Raw genomic sequence first — 24,081 nt, 5'->3', positions numbered from 1 at the left:
CTCCGCACTCCCACGCCAGGCACATTAGTTCACTGCCTTAACATTCATCATAATGGATTTGTTATAAAACTGCCTACCTTAACTAGGTTATAAACTCCACAAGCATGGATCCAGTCAGTATTTTATTGACCATGACATCACTAATACCTAGCACTGTGTGCAGTTCATGTGTCTCAGAGATGAGTACTTGTTGAACGAAAAAAAATCAAACAATGAAAGGTGTATCTGAGGCTTTCTTGGTGACTCAGTGGTAAAGAATCTGCCTGCCAATGCAGGAGACATGGGTTCGATCCCTGGTCCAGGAAGATCCCACATGCCAAGGAGCAACTAACCCCATGTGCCACAACTACTAAGCCTGTGCTCTAGAACCCAGGAACTACATACGACTACTGAGCCCAGGCACCACAACTACTGAAGCCCAGGCACCCTAGAGACCGTGAACCACAGTAAGAAAAGCCACCATAATGAGAAGCCCATGCACCTCAATTAGAGAGTAGCTCCACTTGAGAAAAGCCCACACAGTAATGAAGATCTAGCACAACCAAAAAAAAAGAAAAAAAGAATGGTTTTTTTGAGATGGCATCAGAGCAAAGTAATCTTTGCAACCCCATGGACTGTAGCACACCAGGCCCCTCAGTCCAAGAAATTCTTGAGGCAAGAATACTCAAGTGGGTAGCCATTTCCTTCTCCAGGGGATCTTCCCAACCCAGGGATCAAACCCAGGTCTCCCGCACTGCAGGCAGATTCTTTACCATCTGAGCCACCAGGGAAGCCCAATCTAGAAAGCTAAGATAATTAAATGCTCCATTTATCTTGATATTCACAACTGATAAAATTCATCCAAGCTCACTTTATTCACCTCACCTTAACCACTATATATTCAAAATAAGACAGCAGGACACTAGTCTAAATTGTCATTACTCAATCTCTATTACAAGTTATTTCTCAGTTTACTACTAATCATATTCTTACCCAGAAGATGGAATTCTAGGCAACAGGAACAATAAGAATAATTTAGTTCATGAGACAGAAGGGCAGCAGCCACTAGGGAGAAATAGGCCTGCTGAGTGGGGCCAGAAAGTCGCAGATGCTGGGCAATGGGGAACACTTGGAAATTCAGGAGGCTTGGTTTTAAGTGTTTTTTATTCTCATAACAAAAGTAGTACAAGGTCATTACAAAGAACCCAAACCAGAATAAAATTTAAAGAAAAACAGAATATCCATAATCACACTTCCCAGAAAGACCTATTACTTTTTTTACACTTCACACTAGAAACAGGAAAATGACATGGTTTCAAGTCTAAGTCACTGAAATACTTATTTTGTGAATTACAATGTGCCAGATGTCAGAAAGAAAGATAACTAAGATCTAGTCTCAGTTTTGAATTCACCATCAGTGGGAAAGAATAACAAAGGACTACTCTGCAGTGAGATAAGAGCTGATGGGGTAAGTGGAATGTGATGGAAAAGAAGACTCAGAGCTCCTGTTTATATGATTAGGTAAAGTAATTAGTAATTAGGCAAAGAAATCAAAACTGGCTTTTGAAGGATGAGAAGAATTTACCAACCAAAAAAAGAGAGGAAGATCTCTGTAAAGAGAGGAAGCAGTGTGTTAAGGAAACTTTGTAATCTAAATGTGATCCTCTTTTCTTCTTCTTCCCCTGGGCCTTCACCCAATCACAAAACTAGAAAAGTGAAACTATGACCAAGCATGAAAGAAGTAAAAGAGTGAGACAAAAAGTGTTTCAAAACTGCCTATGAGGTAGTGAATGGGAAAGCAAGGAACAACAAATAAACATTGTTTAAAGCGTGTTCAACAGTGAGAAGTCTAGCTTTCCTCAAGTTTGGTCACAAGCCTCAATAACAATTCAAAATGAAAAAGGAGGGGAGGGACAATAAACACAGATCATCCTTGACTTAAGATATGTATGTTGAAAATATCATTAAGTTGAAAATGCATTTAATATAACTAAATCTATCAAAGAACATCATAGCCTAAGCCTACCTTAAACATGCTCTAAACACATCAGTTGAAAGCTGGGCAAATTCACCTAATATAAAGCCTATTTTATAACAATGTTGAATGTTTTCTGTAGTTCACTGAATATTTTTCTTAAAAGTGAAAAAGAGAATGGTTTTAAGGGTACAGAATAGTTGTGAAGTGTATGGTTATATCCCTGTGACTGCGTGGCTGACTGGGAGCTGCAGCTCACTCACTGCCTCTGCCCAGCACCACCAGAGTACTGAACCCTGTATTACTAGCCCAAAATTCAAAGTATGGTTTCTACTGAATGCATACCACTTTTACACCTAGTAAAGTCAAAAAAATCATAAGTAGGACAACTGGATGTGTATGAAAAGTGTTCAACTAGATATCAAAAAAATGCAAACTGGAACAAGATGCTATTTTCCTATAATCAGACCAAAAACCTATCAATCAAAGACTTTATACTGAAAAATAAAGGTCAACTGCAGGCTGATTATTTGATTCCTTACATGGTTGTCTAAGTTAAACAAAAACTGAAACCAGCTTCATATAGTAAAAAGTAGTATCAAATCAGATAGCAGTAATCTATCCCAAATTTCCACGAAAACAATTTTATTTAGTCTTAAAAGGCTTTCCATTAGCTTTAAGGTCACACAATCTTAACTAAGATCCACGACCCATCCATGATACTTGTTTCATAAGAGAAAGTTAAGATATAAAGATAGCTTGCTCCTCTCTGCTCAGTTTAGCTCAGTTCAGTCGCTCAGTCGTGTCCGACTCTTTGCAACCCCATGAATTGCAGCACGCCAGGCCTCCCTGTCCATCACCAACTCCCGGAGTTTACTCAAACTCATGTCCATCGAGTCGGTGATGCCATCCAACCATCTCATCCTCTGTCGTCCCCTTCTCCTCCTGTCCCCAATCCCTCCCAGCATCAGAGTCTTTTCCAATGAGTATTCGCATCAGGTGGCCAAAGTACTGGAGTTTCAGCCTCAGCATCAGTCCTTCCAATGAACACCCAGGACTGATCTCCTTTAGAATGGACTGGTTAGAACTCCTTGCAGTCCAAGGGACTCTCAAGAGTCTTCTCCAACACCACAGTTCAAAAGCATCAATTCTTTGGCACTCAGCTTTCTTCACAGTCCAACTCTCACATCCATACATGACCACTGGAAAAACCACAGCCTTGACCAGATGTATCTTTGTTGGCAAAGTAATGTCTCTGCTTTTTAATATGCTATCTAGGTTGGTCATAACTTTCCTTTCAAGGAGTAAGCGTCTTTTAATTCCTCTCTGCTAGCCATCCTTTAATTTGGAGACCCAAAGTTTGCCTCAAACAAGTTAGTCACTCTTGTCAACTCATTTCTTGCTAAGGAGAGGTGAGTTCTGTGGCAGCTAGAGTTCCTTATCATTTCTTCTAATCTTTCTATATACATTTAGGAGACTGCTATGCAAGTTCCTGAAAACGAGTAACTTTCTATGTGTCTCTATGGATATAAAGTTCAGGTGGAACTGTAAAATGGCAAAAAAACCCTGGATTCCTACACGGTTTCCTGAGAGGTGTATTTACACAAGCGAAGTGTTGTGTTGTGGGTACAAGATTAGAATCAGTAAGAGCATTAAAAGAAGCACAGGCTAGAAATCAAGGTAGGGTAAGACCGTACCATCCTAGCCCAGAACTACCCTATTAGATGAATGCCAATTAATCACTGGGACTCAGGCTAGGAGCTGTGTGTATTTATCCTTCAGCAACACACCTAAGAAGAGGTTTCAACCAGAACCCTAGCCAACTGTAGAGGCAAGGACAATCAATCCCACAAACGTTTCCAATAAATGAGTATCAGGTAATAGATAGCAGTTACCTTTATTCAAAGATGAATAAGCAGGGGACTTCCCTGGTGGTCCAGTGGCTAAGGCTCCACACTGCTTCCAGGCACAGGGGTTTAATCCCCTGGTCTGCGAACTAGATCCCAGATGCATAAACTAAGACCCAGCAGAGCCAAATAAATAAGCTGTTTATTGTTTACTTGCTCAGTTGTGTCTGACTCTTCTTGTGACCCCATGGACTGGAGCCGGCCACACTCCTCTGTCCATGCAATTTCCCAGGCAAGAATACTAGAATGGGTTGCCATTTCCTTCTCCATGGGATCTTCCTGACCAAGGGATCGAACCTGCATATCCTACAATGGCAGGTGGATTCTTTACCACTGAGCCACCTGGGAAACCTAATATATAAGTAAATAAAAATAAATATTTAAAAAAGAAAAAGGATGAATAAGCAGGAAAAAAAATCCAACACTGATCCCAACAATAATGCAGCACAAGAAACGGAAAAAATTACTTTTCATAAAAGTAGAATCTAGCTTAGGTGAATTAATTCAGGACACAGAATTAAGTTCTAAACACTGTTTGGCAAACTCCATGAAAAAGGCATATATAAAGAGAAAAGACCAAGATGAAATGAGGGTAATTTAAGCAAAAAAAAAGGAATGGGGTAAATTTTTAAAAGATGCAATGAAACTATATTTTAATAGCGGAAATAAAGCCGACACTGGAGGTGATAAAGGAAAATCAAATGAGTGATAAAGACAAACATTTGAGAAGCTCACACAAAAGACAGAAATGATAAGCTAACCTAATGACTACAAGTGTTTCCAAGGAAGAAAACAGAACTAAAAGTAACCAAAAATATTTCTGGAAATGAAGAAATAAAGAATGAAGCTTCAGGTATGTTCTGTGCTTAGTCATTCAGTCCTGTCCAACTCTTTGTGACCCCATGGACTGTAGCCTGCCAGGCTATTCTGTCCATGGGGACTCTCCAGGCAAGAACACTGGAGTGGGTTGCCATGCCCTCCTCCAGGGAATGTTCCCAACCCAGGGATCGAACCCAGGTCTCCTGCATTGCAGGTGGATTCTTTACCATCTGAGCCACCAGGGAAGCCGAAGAATACTGGAACGGTTAGCCTATCCCTTCTCCAGGGGATGTTCCCAACCCAGGAATTGAACCAGGGTCTCCTGAATTGCAGGCGGATTCTTTACCAGCTGAGCTACCAAGGAAGCCCCATAAACACTATAAGAAGGATGAACCTTGAAAATATGCTACATGAAATAAGCAGACACAAAAGGACAAATACTGTATGATTCTACTTATATGAATCATCTGGAAATGGCAAAATCATAGGAGAAAGTAGATTAGACACAGTCACGAGGGGTTGTGGATATAGAGGAATAGAGGGTCAGCATTTAATGAGCACAAAAATTCAGTTAGCAAAGATGAAAAATTCTGGAGATGGATGGCAATGATGGTTGTACAATGTAAGTGTACTTAATGCCAAAGAACTGAATATGGTTAACTCTGAACAGTTTGGGGTTGAGGGCACAACCCTCCACACAGTAAAAAATCTGAGTATAACCCACAGTCCAGCTCTCCATAATATGGTTTCTCCAAATCCAAAGTTCCTCTGTATCTGTGGTTCTGCATCCTAGGATTCAACCAACCTTGAATAGTGCTGTACTATAGTATTTACTATTGAGAAAAACAAACAAACAAACCAGGCATAAGTGGACCTGGGCAATTCAAACTCATGTTGTTTAATAGATAACTTCACCTAAAATTGGTTAAGATAACTTTACATTATGTATATTTCACAAAAATGTAGAAGCAGTAGCAATGAGCCATTAAAAAATAGAAAGCATTAAAAAATAACAGAAACACACTCAACAAAATTGTAACAATACACATATATGTTTTCAGTATTCATTTTAGATTAAAACAAAACTAAACTATTTTAGTAGTTCAGTAGTTACAATTTAAAAGAGCTACAATTAAAAGTGGCATGGAAAGAAAAAGTTGGCTAATAATTTACTAAACAAAGAACAGGACTGATATGAATTTAAGTAAAATAAAAGACTCAGATTAAATATGACAAATTTTTATTGATTAGGTGGAATGCAGACCTTAAGCAGTACAGAACCCAAACATCCATCAATAATATTATACCAAAAACATAAAAATCATCAGGGTTGCGATAACAAGACAAGCCAGAGTAGGGGAAAATATTTGCAAAAGAAGCATCTGAAATAAAGATGCTCAGCCTCATACTTCATTAGGGAATTGCAAACTGCAACAATAAGATAGCACTACACATCTATTTAAATGGTTAAAATCAAAAACACGAATAACATTAAATGCTGAAGAGGATTTGAGCAGCAGGAACTCTCATTCACTGCTGCTGGGAAAGCAAAATGGTTCAGTCACTTTGAAAGACAGTTTTAGCAGATTCTTAGGAAACTAAATACATTCTTACCGTACAATACAGTGATCGTTTTCCTTGCTATTTACTCTAATCAGCTGAAAACTTATACCCATGCAAAACCCAAACATGGATGTTTATATAGCAGCTTTACTCATGGCTGCCAAAGGTGGAAGCAACCAAGATGTCCTTCAGTAGGTAAGTGGATAGACAAACTGTGGTATATTCCAACAATGGAGTATTATTCAGCACAAAAAAGCAATGAGCTATTAAGCCATAAAAAAATAATGAATGACACTCAAATGCATATTGCTAAGTGAAAGAAGCTGAAAAGGTTACATATTGTATAATCCAACTATATGACATTCTGGAAAAGGCAAGACCGTGGAGACAGTTAAAGCATCAGTAGTTGACAAGGATTAGCGAAAAAAGAGGGACAAATAAGAGGAGCACAGGGAATTTTAGGAGCTGAGAAACTATTCTGGATGATACTGTAATGGTGGATACGTGGCATTTATCCACCACTTGTCAATACCCAATACTCATTATATTAATCATCAAAAGTGAATCCTAATATAAATTATGAGCTTTGATTGATAGTGATGTACAGTGGTTCATCAATTGTAACAAACATACCACATAATGTATAATGATAGTTGGGGAAGCTAAGGGAGAAGGTAGATCAGGGTATATGAGAGCTCTCTGTACTTTTTTGCTCAATTTTTTTTGTGAATCTAAAATGGTATAAAATGAAGTCTATTAATTTTTTAAAAATAAAAATCATTAAAAAACTGGGCACCCTCTACTCAACACATTCTTACTGCATACATACTTGTTCTAAGTTCTGAACAGGATAATAGCAAAGAAATAAACAAGTAAATGAAAAAATACATTCAGGTGGAAGTGCTATAAAGAAAAACACAAAGGGACAAAAAGTTAGATACCGAGCAGGGGCAGGGGAGGCTGTATTAGATGGCTGATCAGGTAAGGCTCCTTTAAAGCAGTGACATATGAAAGGAAGACAGTATTCAGGCAGAAAAAACAAACATAAAGGCCTCAATATAAGTAAGCATAAGCTTTTCAGAAACAATGACAGATTAAGATGAAAAAATAAAGGCTAAGTCTTATAGTTATAAAAACTATTAATAAGGAGTAAGACAATTTGAATAAAGATTGACAGATACATGTGTGTATATAAACTGTATGTGCAAATAGAAAATGTTCTTTTTAAGTTTTCAAAGATCATTTAGAAAATTGGATTATGCTTTAAGTCACAAAGAAACCCTCAATAAACTCAAAAATATTTTAAAAAACCATAGTCACCGACAATGAAAGAATGTAAGAGTGAACAGAACTGTACCAAGTACCTCCTGAGTCAAAGAGGTAATCAAATTAGAACTACCAACTATTTGGAAAGCAATGAAATCAAGAAAATGATTCAGAGGCATTTTAGAATGCAAAGTTGTACTCAGAGGCAAATTAAGAGCATTAAATGTTCTCATTAAATAAAAAAGAGAGAGAACTAAGAATTTACTAAGTTAGAAAAAGTATAACAACAAAAAAAAGCAGGAACAAAATAAAAAGCAGAAGTTAGAAAATCAGAACACAGAAAATTAACAGAATGAATCTCAAAGTTTCTTATTAAAAAATTACTAAGAAAACATTTGGCAAATCAAATTAAGAAAAATAACAAAATCACTAATAAATGATGGAAATGAACACCAGATTTTAATTATAAAAATTTACATGTACCCATATAATAAATTTGAATATCTTAAAAAATATTAGATACAAATTTATCAAAGCTGATGCATGAGAGTAAGGATTTCTCCATAGACCACAAAAGTTACCATATGGACTGTGTATTCTTATTAAATTAAAAATTCCTATGAGATTCTTTCTACTCTTTCAATAAATTCTGTACACTTGACTAACAAGTGTGGTTCCTCATAATATAGGTCTTTGAGTATCTTGGCAATGTTATTAGCAAATTTACTTACATACTTTTGTAAGTAGTAAAAGAAAAACCTTACCATCACCTAAGTGTTATAAAAACATTTGATAAAATTCAGAAGATAATTCTTTTTTATAAAGAAGTAAATAAATAATAAGGAATTTTAATCTAAAACCAACAGCTGTAGTCATCCTTAACTGTAAAAATACCAGAGACATTCCAAGACAATTATCACCTCTCTTATTTAACTGTGTCTTGGAGATTCTCATCAATGTAATAAAGAGCTAAAATAAAAATAAATATTATAACTACTGGAAATAAAGCGAAAGTTACTATTATTTTTAGGTAAGACAAGGAACCTGGAAAACAAAAGTAAAATTTTACTGAAATTCAGAAAGATAAGAAAAATTATCGTGAACCCAAAAATCTAGTTATTTCTACAGGTACCAACTACTGGGTGTAAGATAGGCTCAAGGATGTTTCATGCAACACACAGAATGTAGCAAATGTTTTATAAGAACTGAATGGAAACCAACTTTTAAAATAGTGTAAAAAAATTTTTAAAGAGAACTTACTAAAAAAAGAAAATCTAGTTACCTCTGTATATTTATCAGAAATAATAAACTAAACCAAATCCACAAAAACTATAAGTTAAACAAGAAATGCATATTAAACTAATTTATGTGCCTAGCAATAAACAAATTTAAGCAAATTTAATAATTTCATTAAGAATGATGGTTGTTTCAAGGACAACAGCAACAAAATGAGATTCACAAAGCTAGTGATAATACACATCAAACATTTCTGAAGCGTAACTTAATACTTTTAAATGTTTATATGCTTTTATTCAGTAATTCCATTTCTAAGAAAATATTCTAAATAATCAGGGAAAAATAAAAAGACATTCACTACAGAATTATTTGTATAAAATACTGGAAAAAAATCACACATTGGCCAATAGGAAAATAGTGAAACTAAGGCACAGCTGTACAATAGAACGTTAGGCAACATTAAAAAATCATTTTTAAAAAGAATTTTTAAGGAGAACAGAAGGAAACTGTCAAGATTTAATGTTAAGTTTAAAAAAAGTCAAGATATCAAATTCCACAAAATATGACTCCAAAATTTCAGAAAAGTAAATTATGTACACATACAAAATATAAAGAAATATCAAAATACTGTATTAACAGCAGTCATTCATAGGCAATGTTCGTTTTTAAAAAAAAAAAAACAAACTTTATTCTTTTCAAATATTCAATAGGGAAGGTGAAAAAGTTCAGAAAGAATTTGCAACAGATACTCTATCAAACACCTGACTATATTTTTACTATTATATCTGCCAATGTAACTTTTTATTCTTTAATAACCTGATCTTTAGAGAAACTGAAATTGTGTCTACAAGTTTTACTCCAACTCTTGTTGTTCATGTGGTTATTATGTAACATTTTTGCTTTATAAACCAAATCTCAAAATTAAAAAGCATAGGAATTAATTTTTTTTTAAATTTTTGGGCACACCATGTGGCTTTTGAGATCTTAGTTCCCCAACCAGGGGAAACACAAAGGAAACACAGAGTCCTGATCACTGGATTGCAAGGGAATCTGAGAATAGGAATTAATTTTTTAAAAGCTGAGATTATACCTTAAAATGCACCTATGAAATAAGGATTAAAATAAAACCTCTATTTTCCCAGAACTTATTAAATATTCACATGAAAAAATACTATCTACAAGATAATGGTGTGATCAGAAACATGTTAGGAAGAACTCAGTAACGTAGGTTAAAAGAGCCCTGAACGTATATGTACATATGTGCTGTGCTAAGTCGCTTCAGTTGTCTCTGACTCTGCACAACCCTATATGGACTACAGCCCGCCAGGCTCCTCTGTCCATGGGATTCTCCAGGCAAGAATACTGGAGTGGGTTTCTGCATGACCCAATATGGACTGCAGCCCGCCAGGCTCCTTTGTCCATTGGATTCTCCAGGGAAGAATACAGGAGTAGGTTGTCATGCCCTCCTCCTGGGGATGTTCCCAACCCAGGGATCCACCAGAGTCTGTTACCTCTAACCTGCACTGGAGGCGGGTTCTTTACCATTACGACACATGGGAAGCCCGTATGTATATATGTGTTTCAATTTTAACCAAAACTAGAGTTCTTTGCACCTCCTTTTTGATTAGTTTCAATTGACAAAAATTGAGATATAATTCTCATTTCCAAATGAATAACTCATCCTTTCAGCACACTCCAAAGAAAGATTATGGATCAATGTGTTAAGAAAACATATAAAACCAATAAGAATATCTAAATCATACCGAAAATCAGGGAAGACTCCCAGAGAAAGCTATACTCAAAAGCTGAAATTTGAAAGCTGAGGATGAATTAGGTAGATGCCAAGAACCAGGAGCCAAAAGAGGGCATTTCCCCCTCCTTTTCAAATGTGATGCTTACAATAAAACTATTAAAATATTCCTCTCTGAATCCCTATCAATGTGACAAATTTTTACACCAACCTCAAAGTCCTGAAATATTTTCATACCTATATTTTATTTCAGTAGCCAAACTCTTACCCCACTTTGCACCAAAAAAATAATCCTGAAGTACTAAGATTTAAATATAATTATTAAAGTACCAGAAGAAAATATAGAAGATTGTTTTTTGATAAAGGTAAAATGGAAAAGATACTCTTAAACAAAGGATTAGTGTGTACTATGTGTAAAGAGCTTCTGCAATTCAGTAAAGAAGTATAGATCAGTCTAACCTTTTAGGAAGGCAATTTGGCATCTATTAAAACTTAAAATGCACACTTAATAATCCTTTTTATGGAAATACTTCTATACATATGTATGTGCACAAAGATATAAGTAAGTTCACTAAAGCTCCACTTTTAGTTGCCCGAAAGTAGAAGTAACAAATAACCATAAATAATTAAGTAAAGTACAAGAAAAGAATAGAATGTTGCATGACTATTAAAAACATGAGGTATAACAAGTACTGAGATGGAAAAAGAATTTATAATAATTAGATTTTTTATTAAAAAAATCAAGGTAAGATTACACACACACTGTGTTTATTTCTAATTGCATAAAGAAAACAAAATTGCTAACAGTGGGTACCTGTAAGAAATGCGACTAGGAAGTAAGGGAAGTAATTTTCACTTTTTACTCTAAATAACTGACTTGCTTGAATCTTTTGTGATAAGCATGAACTGACTACCTTTGAAATTTAATTTTAAAATAAGGGGGAAAAAACTCACTATTCTAATCTGTTATAACTATGGTTATCTCTGAGGGCTAAGTGATTTTTGTATAGTAATTTTTGTCCTGTTTCTTAATAGTTTACACTACTTTCTAAATTTTCTATGAGAAATATGACTATTTTAAAATCTGAGAAATATGTATTTAAAAAACCTATATTTGATTTCATTGATGAAACTTTTTTTTTCCCCTGAAAAGTAACTTTTAACAGTTATGGTCTCAAAAACGTGGTCCTCAGATTCCAACCACTTTCAGAAAGCAGTCTTAAATATAAGTTTCTAGGTATAACATTTGTTGCAGAAGCAACTAAATATAAAACCTATTTTAGAATAGAATATTAATTAACATTTATTAATCATGTAAGCACAGCATTTGCTAAGTAATTTTCCCTGTATTATCTCATTTGCTCCAAATAGCCTTATGAAATTTGTATTATACTGTTATTATTATTAATCCTCATCTTACAGATTGAAAAAATCAAGTCTGAAAAGAATATGTATCTTGTCCAGAGTCAAGTGCAAGAGCTAGGATTCAAACCCAGGTCTCCAGCTCCTAACCACTTCTGATACCTGGAATGACAAGTACTAATGTATCTTAGAGACAATAGGCTAGACCTCTGAAATGTGGCCTGAATATTCAGACTTAACTATTCTTACTCAGGTTAGTGATCCTAAAATGAAGAAGTGGTGACACTCAATTCTTATCACAGAAGAAAATAGTATTTTTCAAGGCAACAGGGGCTATTTTTTTTTCTTCTTCTTCTTCTTCTTTTTTTTTTGCATCTCTTTCTGCTTCTACCAAGGTACAAGAAGGATACAAAGGACAACTCAGATTTGCCAGTAACTTAACATCCTCCTTGATTAGTTTGGAATTAGCCCTGTAACTAACGGCAAGAGCTTTTAAAAACAAATTGATCAGAATCCCAAAGCCTTAAAGACTTGAAAACAAGGTACAGTTTCACATTTTAATCAAAAGTAGAAAATTCAGAAAGCCAAAAGAAATGTTATATTCAAATACTAGAACAATCAATATAGACAGATTAAACATAGGAAGAATTTAACAATATATACCTATTTTATCCCAAGCTATTTGAACAAGGTCTCTCTCTTTTTAAAAAAGAATAGAGAACCTCGCTGGTGGTCCAAGGGTAAAGAATCCACCTGCCAAGGCAGGGGACACAGGTTCCATCCTGGTCCAGGAAGATTCCACGTGCCTCAGGGTAACTAAGCAGGCAAGCCACAACTACTGAAGCCCCCACGCTCAACAAGAGAAGCCATCTCAATGAGAGGCGTGCGTACCTCAACTACAGAGTAGCCCCCATTCACTGAACTAGAGAAAGCCCAACTGCAGTAATGAAGACCCGGCATAGCCAAAAAAAAATTTAAAAAAAAAAAAAAAAAAAAGAATAACTGAATGTTTATCCCAGCTACCTGAACAAGTTCCAAGTTTTCTCTTAAAAAAAATTATAATTGAAAAGATACATACACCACTGCTAACCATGTCTGCTTGGAAATCTGCCCATCAAAAAGACTAGAGAATCATAGGAACCCCTATTCATTTGTTCAGTAGATAGACTACAATTACAGACTTTATGAATTTGGGTTTGCAAGGTTAACATTTAATGTCAAAAGTCCAGAAGAATAATTCTGAATAATTGTAAACTGGAATCAGGGCCCTAAGAGAAGCAGAATACCCAGAACTCTTCCTCAGTAAAAGTATCAGATTATAGAAATCACTGGCAGAGAAGCTGACATCAACACATCTACTTGCACACTCCAACATTTCTAGACCTTAACCCCTTAGGCCAAGAAGACCTCTCAATGAATTAAGGACAACTGACGCTACCAAAATGACAGTCCTGAAAATACACTGAATTTAGGTCAACCTCTTCCACCAAAACCTGAAAGTGGGTTTAAGATCTACATATGTTACAGGTCAGAAACATTTTAAGGTTCATTTTTCATAATGTAAGTCTGTGTTTCTGGCTAGTTAAAACAACAAAGATTTAAAAACTAAGGATTTAAGAGTTGCCTTAATACCCTTAAGAGGAGAACATGAACAAACGTTTCACTTAGATATATATTTTTTCATAGATACAAAATATATAGAAGGGATTATGAGTGTGATTTACAAAAGCCACAGAGCTCTTGGAAAAGTTGACAAGTTCTAACCTGCTTTTAAAATTACCATTCGCTGTCTTCATCCCAATCTAACTTTACTTACTGTTATTCTTTTAATAACCGTACAACAACAAAACCCCCAGAGCAAATTCTTCTACATTTCAATATCCTGCCTACTTGCAAGAGCGGAAGAGTCAAACAGAGCAGGGGAAAAAACGTGACGTGAACAACCTTGATCCAAAACACAGCTCGTGGGAGTCTAATTTTAGGCCTAACCATTTTGATTGTCTTTTCACAGAGGTTGAAAAAGAAAACAAAAAAACACAGATTACTTGTAAAATAAATGAGATAACTAAACCAATAGGAGTTGGCATTATTTATCAAGGAGGAAAGAAATCACGTTCGCACTGCCCAGAGTATTCCCATTAAAGATAAGATACGGGGCCGGTAGTACAACCCTACAACAACTGACGACAACGGCAATTGCTTTCCACTCTTCAGCTCTTGGATGACTCTATCTTTAAAGAATGAGTCAAAAGGTTGAGCGCACTGAGGAATATTCGACAACGTTTTGTGTGTATGTGTTGTTTTAAAGAAAGCTAAACATGGTGAAAGCCAACCTTCAGCTAAGTTACCTAAAGAAGCAAATATTCACCTCCTGGCGGAGGATCAAAAGGAATCACGAAAAGACCCGAAAGTTCTGTTTTTAAACGGAGGCTCTCAAACCCTCGGAAAACTATTCGTTTTCTACTGATGCGGAATATGGAAGAGATCACAGATTGCAGTTTAAAAAGAATGAAGCGGCTCTAGACAATGTGCCTCGGCAAAGAAACTGGGATGACCAGAGAGATAAGGAGGAGCTGGGACTCGGTAAGAAACGAAAAAATCAAGGAATAAAACCCGAAACGTTTCGTCGAACACTAAAGTAAATGAAGAAAAGGCGGCTGAAACGCGAGGGAAGGGAGATCTACAGAGGGCAGAGACGGTGGCGCGACAGGGTTCAGGGCAGGGCCGGGTCCAGGAAGAGTTAGATCTCACCAGCCCAGCAAGCTTCCCATTTCAGGCTAGAGCCGGAGAAGAAAACAGCCCGAGGGCGCAGACAATGAGCCACCGCCCCAAGAGTTGCGGCTCCAGGCACGCAGGTGGCGGCTTCCCGGGCCCGCGTAGGGTAGGTCAGCTGCCCCGGGCCGCTCACGCCGGCCAGGCCGCGTAGAAGCGAGGAGAAATGAGAACGACGGCCCGCGTCCCGGCCTGTCTGCAGACTTACCCTAGGGGAGGAAAGGTCCCCGCCCCAGCGAGGAGCCTCCGGCCGAGCTCCCGGCGGGCTCCGGAGCCGCCCAGAGCAAGCGCGCTACGCGGGGCGGGGAGGGGAGGGAAGGGGAAGCGGGGCGGGAAGAGGAGCCGCGCTGGAGCGCAGCCGCTGCTACTGCTAGGCCAGGCGGCAGCCGAGCCCCGCGGGCGCCGGGAGGGGAGGGCAGGGAGCCTTCGGCAATGGCGACGGCCCAGGCCAGAGGGGAAGCGGAACAACCACCGCCGCTGCGCGTGGCCACAACCCTGGGGGAGGGCGACGGCGGGGAGCGGAGAGGGGCGGGACCGAAGCCCGAGCTCCACTGGGCGGAGACCGGCACCACCTCCCAGTGGGAGAGTTCACGCGGGGCCTGTCGGGAGTTGTAGTTTGGAGATGTGTTCCACTTCTCTCTCCCACTTTCTTTCTTTGGGGGGTAGTCTCTATATTAAGAGAGACCGCCAGTCCCTCATGTAGTTCAGCATTGTCTCCAGTCAGGTCTGTGCCAACCAAAGACACTGAAAGACGATTCTTGTTACATGAACCTGCTCCAGGACATCTGTTTCTGAGAATTCATCCACTATCCATTTTCTTTTTGCCTGTAGTTCAATGTATTTTGGTGCTAATTAAGGCCCACCTCCTTGCAAATTAAGGCCTCTATGTTTTATTCACAGAGGAGTTCCTCAATGTATTCATTCTGTTCAGTCGCTCAGTGATGTCTGACACTTTGCAACCCCATGCACACCAGGCCTCCCTGTCCATCACCAACTCCTGGAGTCCACCCAGACCCATGTCCATTGAGTCAGTGATACCATCCAACCATCTTATCCTCTGTCATCCCCTTCTCCTCCTGCCTTCAATCTTTCCCAGCCTCAGGGTCTTTTCCAATGAGTCAGCTCTTTGCATCAGGTGGCCAAAGTATTGGAGTTTCAGCTTCAACATAAGTCCTTCCAATGAACACCCAGGACTGATCTCCTTTAGGATGGACTGGTTGGATATCCTTGCAGTCCAAGGGACTCTCAAGAGTCTTCTCCAACACCACAGTTCAAAAGCATCAATTCTTTGGTGCTCAGAATTCTTTATAGTCCTACTCTCACATCCATACATGACCACTGGAAAAACCATAGCCTTGACTAGATGGACCTTTGTTGGCCAAGTAACGTCTCTGCTTTTTAATATGGTCTAGGTTGGTCATAACTTTCCTTCCAAGGAGTAAGCATCTTTTAATTTCATGGCTGCAATCACCATCTGCAGTGATTTTGGAGCCCAGAAAAATAAAGTCAGCCACTGTTTCCACTGTTTCCCCATCTATTTACCATGAAGTGATGGGACCAGATGCCACGATCTTTGTTTTCTGAATGTTGAGCTTTAAGCCAACTTTTTCACTCTCCTCTTTCACTTTCAAGAGGCCCTTTAGTTCTTCTTCACTTTCTGCCATAAGGGCAGTGTCATCTGCATACCTGAGGTTATTGATATTTCTCCCGGAAATCTTGATTCCAGCTTGTGCTTCCTCCAGCCCAGCATTTCTCATGATGTACTCTGCATATAAGTGAAATAAGCAGGGTGACAATATGCAGGCTTGACGTACTCTGTTTCCTATTTGGAACCAGTCTGTTGTTCCATGTCCAGTTCCAACTATTGCTTCCTGATCTGCATACAGGTTTCTCAAGAGGCAGGTCAGATGGTCTGGTATTCCCATCTCTTTCAGATTCTTCCATAGTTTATTGTGATCCACACAGTCAAAGGCTTTGGCATAGTCAATAAAGCAGAAATAGATGTTTTTCTGGAACTCTCTTGCGTTTTCAATGATCTCGCGGATGTTGGCAATTTGATCTCTGTGCTCTGTGACAACCTAGAGGGGTGGCATGGCGTGGGAGATGGGAGCAGGGTTCAGCAGGGAGGGGACATGTATATACCTGTGGCTGATTCATGTTTACATATGGCAGAAGTCAACACAATATTATAAAGCAATCATCTTCCAATTAAAACAAAGAGAAAGGAATACCTCTGATGGGCTTCCAAACTTCCAAACCTCTGATGGGATTCAACCCAAAGGAGGATCAAGAAACCAAAGTAGTAACCACGTCAATGAAGTCTGTTGTTTTGTGTTTTGTTGAAAGAACCTACTTACCTCAAATCTCTATGGTTTTCCTGGACGCCCAGGAGACAAGAGACCAAAGACAAGGCTATGAGTCTGTACAAAGAGTTGGGACTATAATCCTGCACAAGGCTGGAAAATTCAGAGGACTATACCCGCTGAGAATAGACTAGGAGAAAAAAATCCCCTGTACCAACCCAGGCCAATATGTGGATATATTGTAGCCTGGATTTTGGCATCAAGAGGAAAAAAACTTCCCCTTTAGAATTCATAACCACAAGTTTTCCCTCACATAGGTCTGAAAGTTCAAATTTATAGTACCTACACTGTCCAGGAAACCTCAAGTCAAGTAAGTCTCCCAGGCTGGTAACACTTGGAGGTCTAGAAGAAACAAATATATATCCTTATTGCACAGGGTCACTCTCAACAGAGGACTGAAAGGATTTCCACAGATAAACAGGCTATCAAAAGGTACACATGAGCACCCAAAATAAAACTACAATATGTCTGAGAAAAAAAGCCAGGAATGAATCAACAGAAACCACAAAGAGAATAATGAAGCTCATGAAGTTTAGATTTTGGAATTATTTATTACAGAATATAACATAAGTTTATTAAAATGATTAAGCAAAGTAAGAGAGGAGCAAGAAACAAGATACTATTTAAAAAAAATTCACCAAGCAACTTTGAAAAGGAGTCAAGTAAAACTTCTAGAAATAAAAAATATAACTGAAACCAAAGCCAATGTTTGGATTAAATAGTACATTACACACAGTTAAAGAGAGAATTAATAAACTGGAAGACAGATATAAAGAAATTACTGATAGCAACCCAAAGAGAAAGGAAATATGAAAGGAAAGTTGAGAGACATGGGGACAGATTGTGCGGGTATACTGTATGCATAATGAGAAAAAGAGAAAAAACAAAAGAAGCATATATAATAAGACAATGGCTTAGAATTTTCCAGAATTGATCAAAGACAAGACGCTTCAGATTCAGGAAGCAAAGTGAATCCCAAACAGGGTAAGTAAAGGAAATCTCAAACACATCAAAGTAAAACTGCAGAACACCAAAGATAAAGAACCCAGAAAGAAAAGACATCCCCTGCAGAGAAACAACTATTAAATTTAGCATAGATTTCACAACTGCAACAATGTGTGCAATCTGACAATGGAAAACTATTTTCAAACTACCTAAAGAAAGTAACTGAACTTAGAAGCACATGCCTCGTTAAACTCTTAGTAACAAAAGTGAGGGTGAAATAAATATATCATCAAGCAAAAACAGAGATATCACAAGCCACAGAGATGTTACAAACCGGAGACTTACTAAAGGAACATCTTAAAAAGATATACTTCAGGAGAAAGGTAATCCCAGAAGTAAGGTACAAGAAATCAGATAGATAGTTAAACCTACCAACACAGCATGGACTAGGACAATCCTCTATATTATTTCACTCTCTCACAGCCTACCAAATCTTACATTCAACTACCTGCCGGTAGTATATAAATTTGATGGATAATACAGATAGGTGTGGGGCTTCCCTTGTGACACAGTGGTAAAGAATCTGCCTGCCAAGGCAGGAGATGCAGGAAATTTGGGTTCAATCCCTGGGTCAGGAAGATCCCCTGGAGAAGAAAATGACAACTCACTCCAGTATTCTTGCCTGGGAAATCCCATGGACAGTGGAGCCTGGCAGGTTCCATGGGGTCGCAATGAGTGGGACACCGAGCATGCACGCACACATAGGTGTTAGTCACTTCACCTTACATTCTTTATCTTCACATCATATCAATTAGCATCAGTCATAAATATAGATGAGTAACATGAGATGAATAGACTATTTGACTAGAGTAATCCTTAAACTCATTACATTCTGAAATCATTACAGCAGAAATAAATCTTCTCAGTTCCCAAGTCATGAAATCTACTATCCTCCATTAGATCTAACTAAATAATCTAAGTTCCTACTAGAGTGGCTGAAAGGCACACACACACACAAAACAATCTCTACCACACCACCACACTTAGTTGAGGTAATCTTTGTTATTTTCACCCAGAAAACATTACATGATACTTTAAGAAAATACAGCATACAAGTGGAACAATACTGGAACACAATGACCAGGAGAATAGTACCTGTTTTCTTTGAGAAACTGATTTAAAAAGTAAAGTAATTTTCATTTTTTAAGTAATCCAAAGAAGACAGTATAAAGATTTCAAAATCTGATGCTCTGTTGCATCAAAGTGATATCATCTGCCAGCATTTATCAGGCAAAAAAACTCATATTAAAGTATCTTCACTCACATTCACACTTTTGTTACACTTCTGAATACCCATATAAATGAAAAAATAGCTGAATCATATCCCAAGCCACCATTTCAAATATTAACTGAAATGAAAACATTTAAATACTGAGGAACTTGGCTTTGATGTGCAAAAGAAAATGACTATTACATACATGCACATACAAAGAAACACACTTAAGAGGTTAAACAGTACCGGGTTCCCCCACCTGACTAACCGTATTCCAAAATGGTATTAATGGTACTGAATTTTAACTAGTATATAATTCTATTTAAATGCCACTATATTAATCCCACTGAGGAAAAAAAAAACCTGGAAAACATGTTAACATGGCAAATTAGAAATATTTATTCCCATTAAAAAATACCAGAATGGGTTTTAGGAAATTAACCAGTGATAGCATATATAAAGTATATCATATCCCATTATGCTATACAAAACATATCCTAGTTTATTGGCTTCTGTTTTAGAAGATGCTTGCCCTTTTATTTCTTAATTAGCTTATGCATTTGCTTTATTTTCTAATTTTTCCAAAGAAAAACAATAAACCAACACCTTTTGTTCTTAAAAAAAAATCATCTGAAGACTCAAAAAACTTTTGTAACTATACAACTTAGTAAAATATACTTTTTAATATTAGTATTTAACTCCATCAATCCTTTGCCAATTCATATATTCAAAAGCAGTATTATAAAAAGAGAATGGAAAAGCTTCAAGGAATAATCAATTTTGATATTAATTTCTTAGAAGTCCTACTTTAATGATTTTCTTTGAAACTGCACAAATTAATATTCTTATAAAACTAACATTTAAATAAACTCTGATTCATCCAAATTAGTCTTATTCATAACAATTTTCTCAATTTTTAGCAATAATTTGTCTCTAATAAAGTACTTATTTATAACCCAAATGAAGATTAAGTCACTTCTCATAAATAATATTAATTTAACAGAATTAAGTTTCCTGTATTGGCCCCTGATGCTTGAGGATTATTAGAGGTCTACACAATAGAGCACTGAACTTTGAAATTAGTTGAGAATGATCCAGAATTTCCTCTAGTAAACATAATATCAGCCATAAATGAAGACAAAAGGCAAAAGTAATGACATAATTCTAGAAGAACACTTCTAGTCACAAATAGTTCAGTCTTATTTAGGTTTATGGAAAGTATTTAACCGCATAAAATTCATAGGGAAAAATGGCCATATTTGAAAACAGCCACAAGGATCAAAGTAGAACACAGGATGGAAATGAGCAGAGTCACAGAACACACTAAGGAGGTATGTATGGTCAGCCCCACTGGAACTTGTAGAGTCAAATTCTTGTATACCTTGGGAGAGAGACAGAGAAGTTAGATACATTCAAGATCAACATCCTAAGATGAAACCACTACTTCTTTGATTTTTAACTTAACTTTCTCTTTTTTCTTTTAAATACTTTTCGCATTGCTATACTACATGTAACACTACCTGAACGATTCTTTGAGATTCAACATTTCAGTTAATGTAACAGAATCAGACTCATTAAGTTCCCTGTGCTATGCAAGAGGCCCTCATTAGTTATCTGTTTTATACATAGTAGTGTATATATGTCAATCCCAATCTCCCAAGTCATCCCACCCTCTCTAATACCCACTCCTGGTATCCACACACCCATTCTCTACATCTGTGTCTCGACTTCTGACCAAGTCAGTGTTAATGAGCTACTAATACTTACTCAGTTTAATAACTGAAAATAAGTTGGGAGGTTAAAACTCTAAAAATGGCCTGCATCCACCTAGATTTAGATTTATAATAACAATATTACTGTCTAGAAACTTAATCACAGTTGAAATGATACAACTTTACAGTTTTACTTTCCTTTGTTCACTTGTCCTATGTAATATAATGAAGTTAACTAATTCATTTTGTTACTTAAAAATTAATAAAAAGTTCTAAATATAGTGAAGTTTTACTGATTAAATAAAATCAGATGGACACACCACTATTTTTTTTTTTTTTTGCCATTTCACACTTTTAAAAAGCACATCAACTACACTTAGCCCTGGATCAATGAGGCATGGGACTAACTCTCAGTCTCCATGCCTGCAAATTATATGATTCTATGACTACTGCCAACAGTAACAAAGAAACAACATTAAAAACAAATACAAAACAGCTTCCTATGGTAGAATATAAAATTATCATCCCTTAAATGCGGCAGAAACACTATAGAAGGAGTTTTATATGAGGACGCATGACCTAAAACAACATAAAATATTAACTTTGTTGTTGTGGTTGTTTAGTCGCTCAGTTGTGTCCAACACTTTGCGACCCCACAGACTGTACCCCACCAGGCTCCTCTGTCCATGGGATTCTCCAGGCAAGAATACTGGAGTGGTTTGCCATTTCTTTCTCCAAAATATTAACTTACTGATTTATATTTCATATTGTTCCATTGGCAGATATCCTTACTGTTCAAAGTACAAGGAGCTGTCACCTCTGACTGAGCCCAGCATTTCAAGACTGGAAACTCTGAGAAAAAGTGGTAGAAAATCATATCAGAAAACCTGTATCTGGACTAGAAGCCAAGTCAGTCTTTCATGTTGGGATATGATTATTCAAACATTTTAATACACAATGTACATGATTTGGACTCAGCTATCATGTGCTGTTTTATTTTAACAGACTGTTAAAGTGGATGCCTTGAAAATTATAAATTAAAATTATAATTAAAAATTATAAAATTACAAAGACTGTGAAGAAGTTGAGCATGACTTCTTAACAAATCCCACTACACCAGGGGCCATTTTTTTAACTTAAACTTTTCTTGAAATATAACATAACTCAGAAAAATGAACAGATCATAAACCTAAAACCAGATAAATTTCCATAGATAAAACACAGCCATGGAAAGAACTCTCAGACCAAAAAAATGAACAATTCCAGAACCCCAAATGCTCTCTTGGGAGGGGGTACTTTTCCAAACTTTATTTAGGGTAGGTAAAAGGTGACCATTAAAACAAACAGTAAACTAGGTTGGATGAACAAAGTTAACACAGTTGAATACTTTTTAACTTTTCTCATCATGAAACAGATGATGACAGCAAGTATGTGATTAAAAACTTCTTGTCAGTCTTTAGTAACAGTGCTACTGAATTCTGTAAACATTTTAATCAGCCCAAATTTGGAGATACAAAGAACCAAAATCTGAAAGGGATTTCCTAAAGTTTTGTTTCTAGGAAGACTGAAAATGATGAGAGCAGTTTTTTACTTTGCTGAAATCCACACATAAAGGAGAACAATTCTACACAAAACCAATAACTCGTAGACAACTTTACAACAAACCTAGGTGATAAAGTATCCCTAAAATACATGCAAGTGGACACAAAGCACGAACAGCTACAATATCAGTATGCAATCCTGCAATATCAGTACGAAGAAACAGAAATCAGCAGAGGCATCAATGGCTGAAAAAAGAAACACACCACGAATTATATGCCCACTCATAAAAGAGCACACTGCTGCTGCTGCTGCTAAGTCGCTTCAGTTGTGTCCGACTCTGTGCGACCCCAGAGAAGGCAGCCCAACAGGCTCCCCCGTCCCTGGGATTCTCCAGGAAAGAACACTGGAGTGGGTTGCCATTTCCTTCTCCAATGCATGAAAGTGAAAAGTGAAAATGAAGTCGCTCAGTCGTGTCTGACTCTTATCGACCCCATGGACTGCAGCCTACCAGGCTCCTCCATCCATGGGATTTTCCAGGCAAGAGTACTGGAGTGGGGTGCCATTGCCTTCTCTGATAAAAGAGCACAGCACCACCTATAGTCTTACCAAAAGAATCAAACCTGAATCTGATCACACCTCTCAAGCTAGCTACCAATTTCCAAGCAATGAAGAAGTCAGAGGAATTAATGAGTATAGTCATCCAAACCTCAACAATGACAGGGTCTCAAATGACCCTGGTTCTTCAACAGATAAAATTTTCTTTAAAGAATGAAATAGAGGGGAAATCTGTAATTAATAGACTTAACGGAAATAACATTTTCTTAATGGGCAGAACTAAGCCATCGTGTCTAAGAATGCCCACTTGAGTAATAAAAGTATAAAAGAAACATAAGGAAGTGATTAAAAGTCAGGAGAGTGGGTTACTCTTACAGGAAAGGCGATTGGGACAGGACCTGTGGGGCTGCTGCTACGCTGACTGGCAAAGTTGTTTCTTGACCTGGGTGGTAGTTACATGGCTAGTTCCCCTCTAATAATTCACTAAACTATATATTTGTGAAGTTTTTCCTTATCAGTGCTTTATTTTACAATCAAAAAGTTTAACAGAAAGGAAAAAGAAACATGACTTTGTTATCATTGTTCTTGACTTACCACCATAGCTTCATTCTTATTTTCAACTCTCCAAAAAGATTTGTAACCCTTACCTTGGTCACAATACATCAATAAATCAGGGTTATGGACCACAATAAAAGTTTCTCCATCTTTAATATGTGGCCGATGATAGCGATAGTGCACAGGCAAAAAAGCTTGGAAACAATCAATGCACTGTGAATCTTGTCTAGCATAAATGAGAACTTCAGATTCCTTGGACAAATAGTTGGGAGCCTCTATATTAAAATTTTCCAAAACCATCACTGCCTGTCAAAAAGAATACAAATATCAGTCCAGAAGAAATGAATGAGGAAGATGTAAAAAACAAAACCAGAAGACTGCTATACAGATGAACAAAAATGTCAAACACACCACCCCTTATAAACAATTTTCATTCCTTGTCCATCCTCAGTTTTAAGTAGAAAACACAAGATGTGATCTGTGTTTAATAGAAGCTTACTAAAAGTA

The 24,081-nt window shown here is 37.2% G+C and overlaps 2 protein-coding genes across 2 annotated transcripts in view; both read right to left on the bottom strand.

Annotated features, from left to right (window-relative positions):
* PAK2 (p21 (RAC1) activated kinase 2) overlaps nt 1-14,922 on the bottom strand; it is a 91,220-nt gene extending 76,298 nt beyond the window's left edge. The window contains exon 1 of the mRNA XM_061412041.1: nt 14,838-14,922. The gene's annotated coding sequence lies outside the window, so the exon portion shown is untranslated. The remainder of the gene's footprint in view (nt 1-14,837) is intronic.
* Nucleotides 14,923-19,585: 4,663 nt separating this feature from the next.
* The window catches only part of PIGX (phosphatidylinositol glycan anchor biosynthesis class X), a 24,402-nt gene continuing 19,906 nt past the window's right edge, over nt 19,586-24,081 (bottom strand). The window contains exons 5-7 of the mRNA XM_061425583.1: nt 23,667-23,880; nt 21,674-21,774; nt 19,586-20,591 (exon numbers count right to left, since the gene is read on the bottom strand). Coding sequence (XP_061281567.1) covers nt 20,448-20,591; nt 21,674-21,774; nt 23,667-23,880 — 459 coding nt within the window. The 3' untranslated portion in view covers nt 19,586-20,447. The remainder of the gene's footprint in view (nt 20,592-21,673; nt 21,775-23,666; nt 23,881-24,081) is intronic.

The sequence above is a fragment of the Bos javanicus genome, chromosome 1 (genome assembly GCF_032452875.1).
Source record: "Bos javanicus breed banteng chromosome 1, ARS-OSU_banteng_1.0, whole genome shotgun sequence".
NCBI classification, from domain to species: Eukaryota; Metazoa; Chordata; class Mammalia; order Artiodactyla; family Bovidae; genus Bos; species Bos javanicus.
The sequence above is the reverse complement of the archived record's forward strand: the minus strand, read 5'-3'. Positions and strand labels throughout refer to the sequence as shown.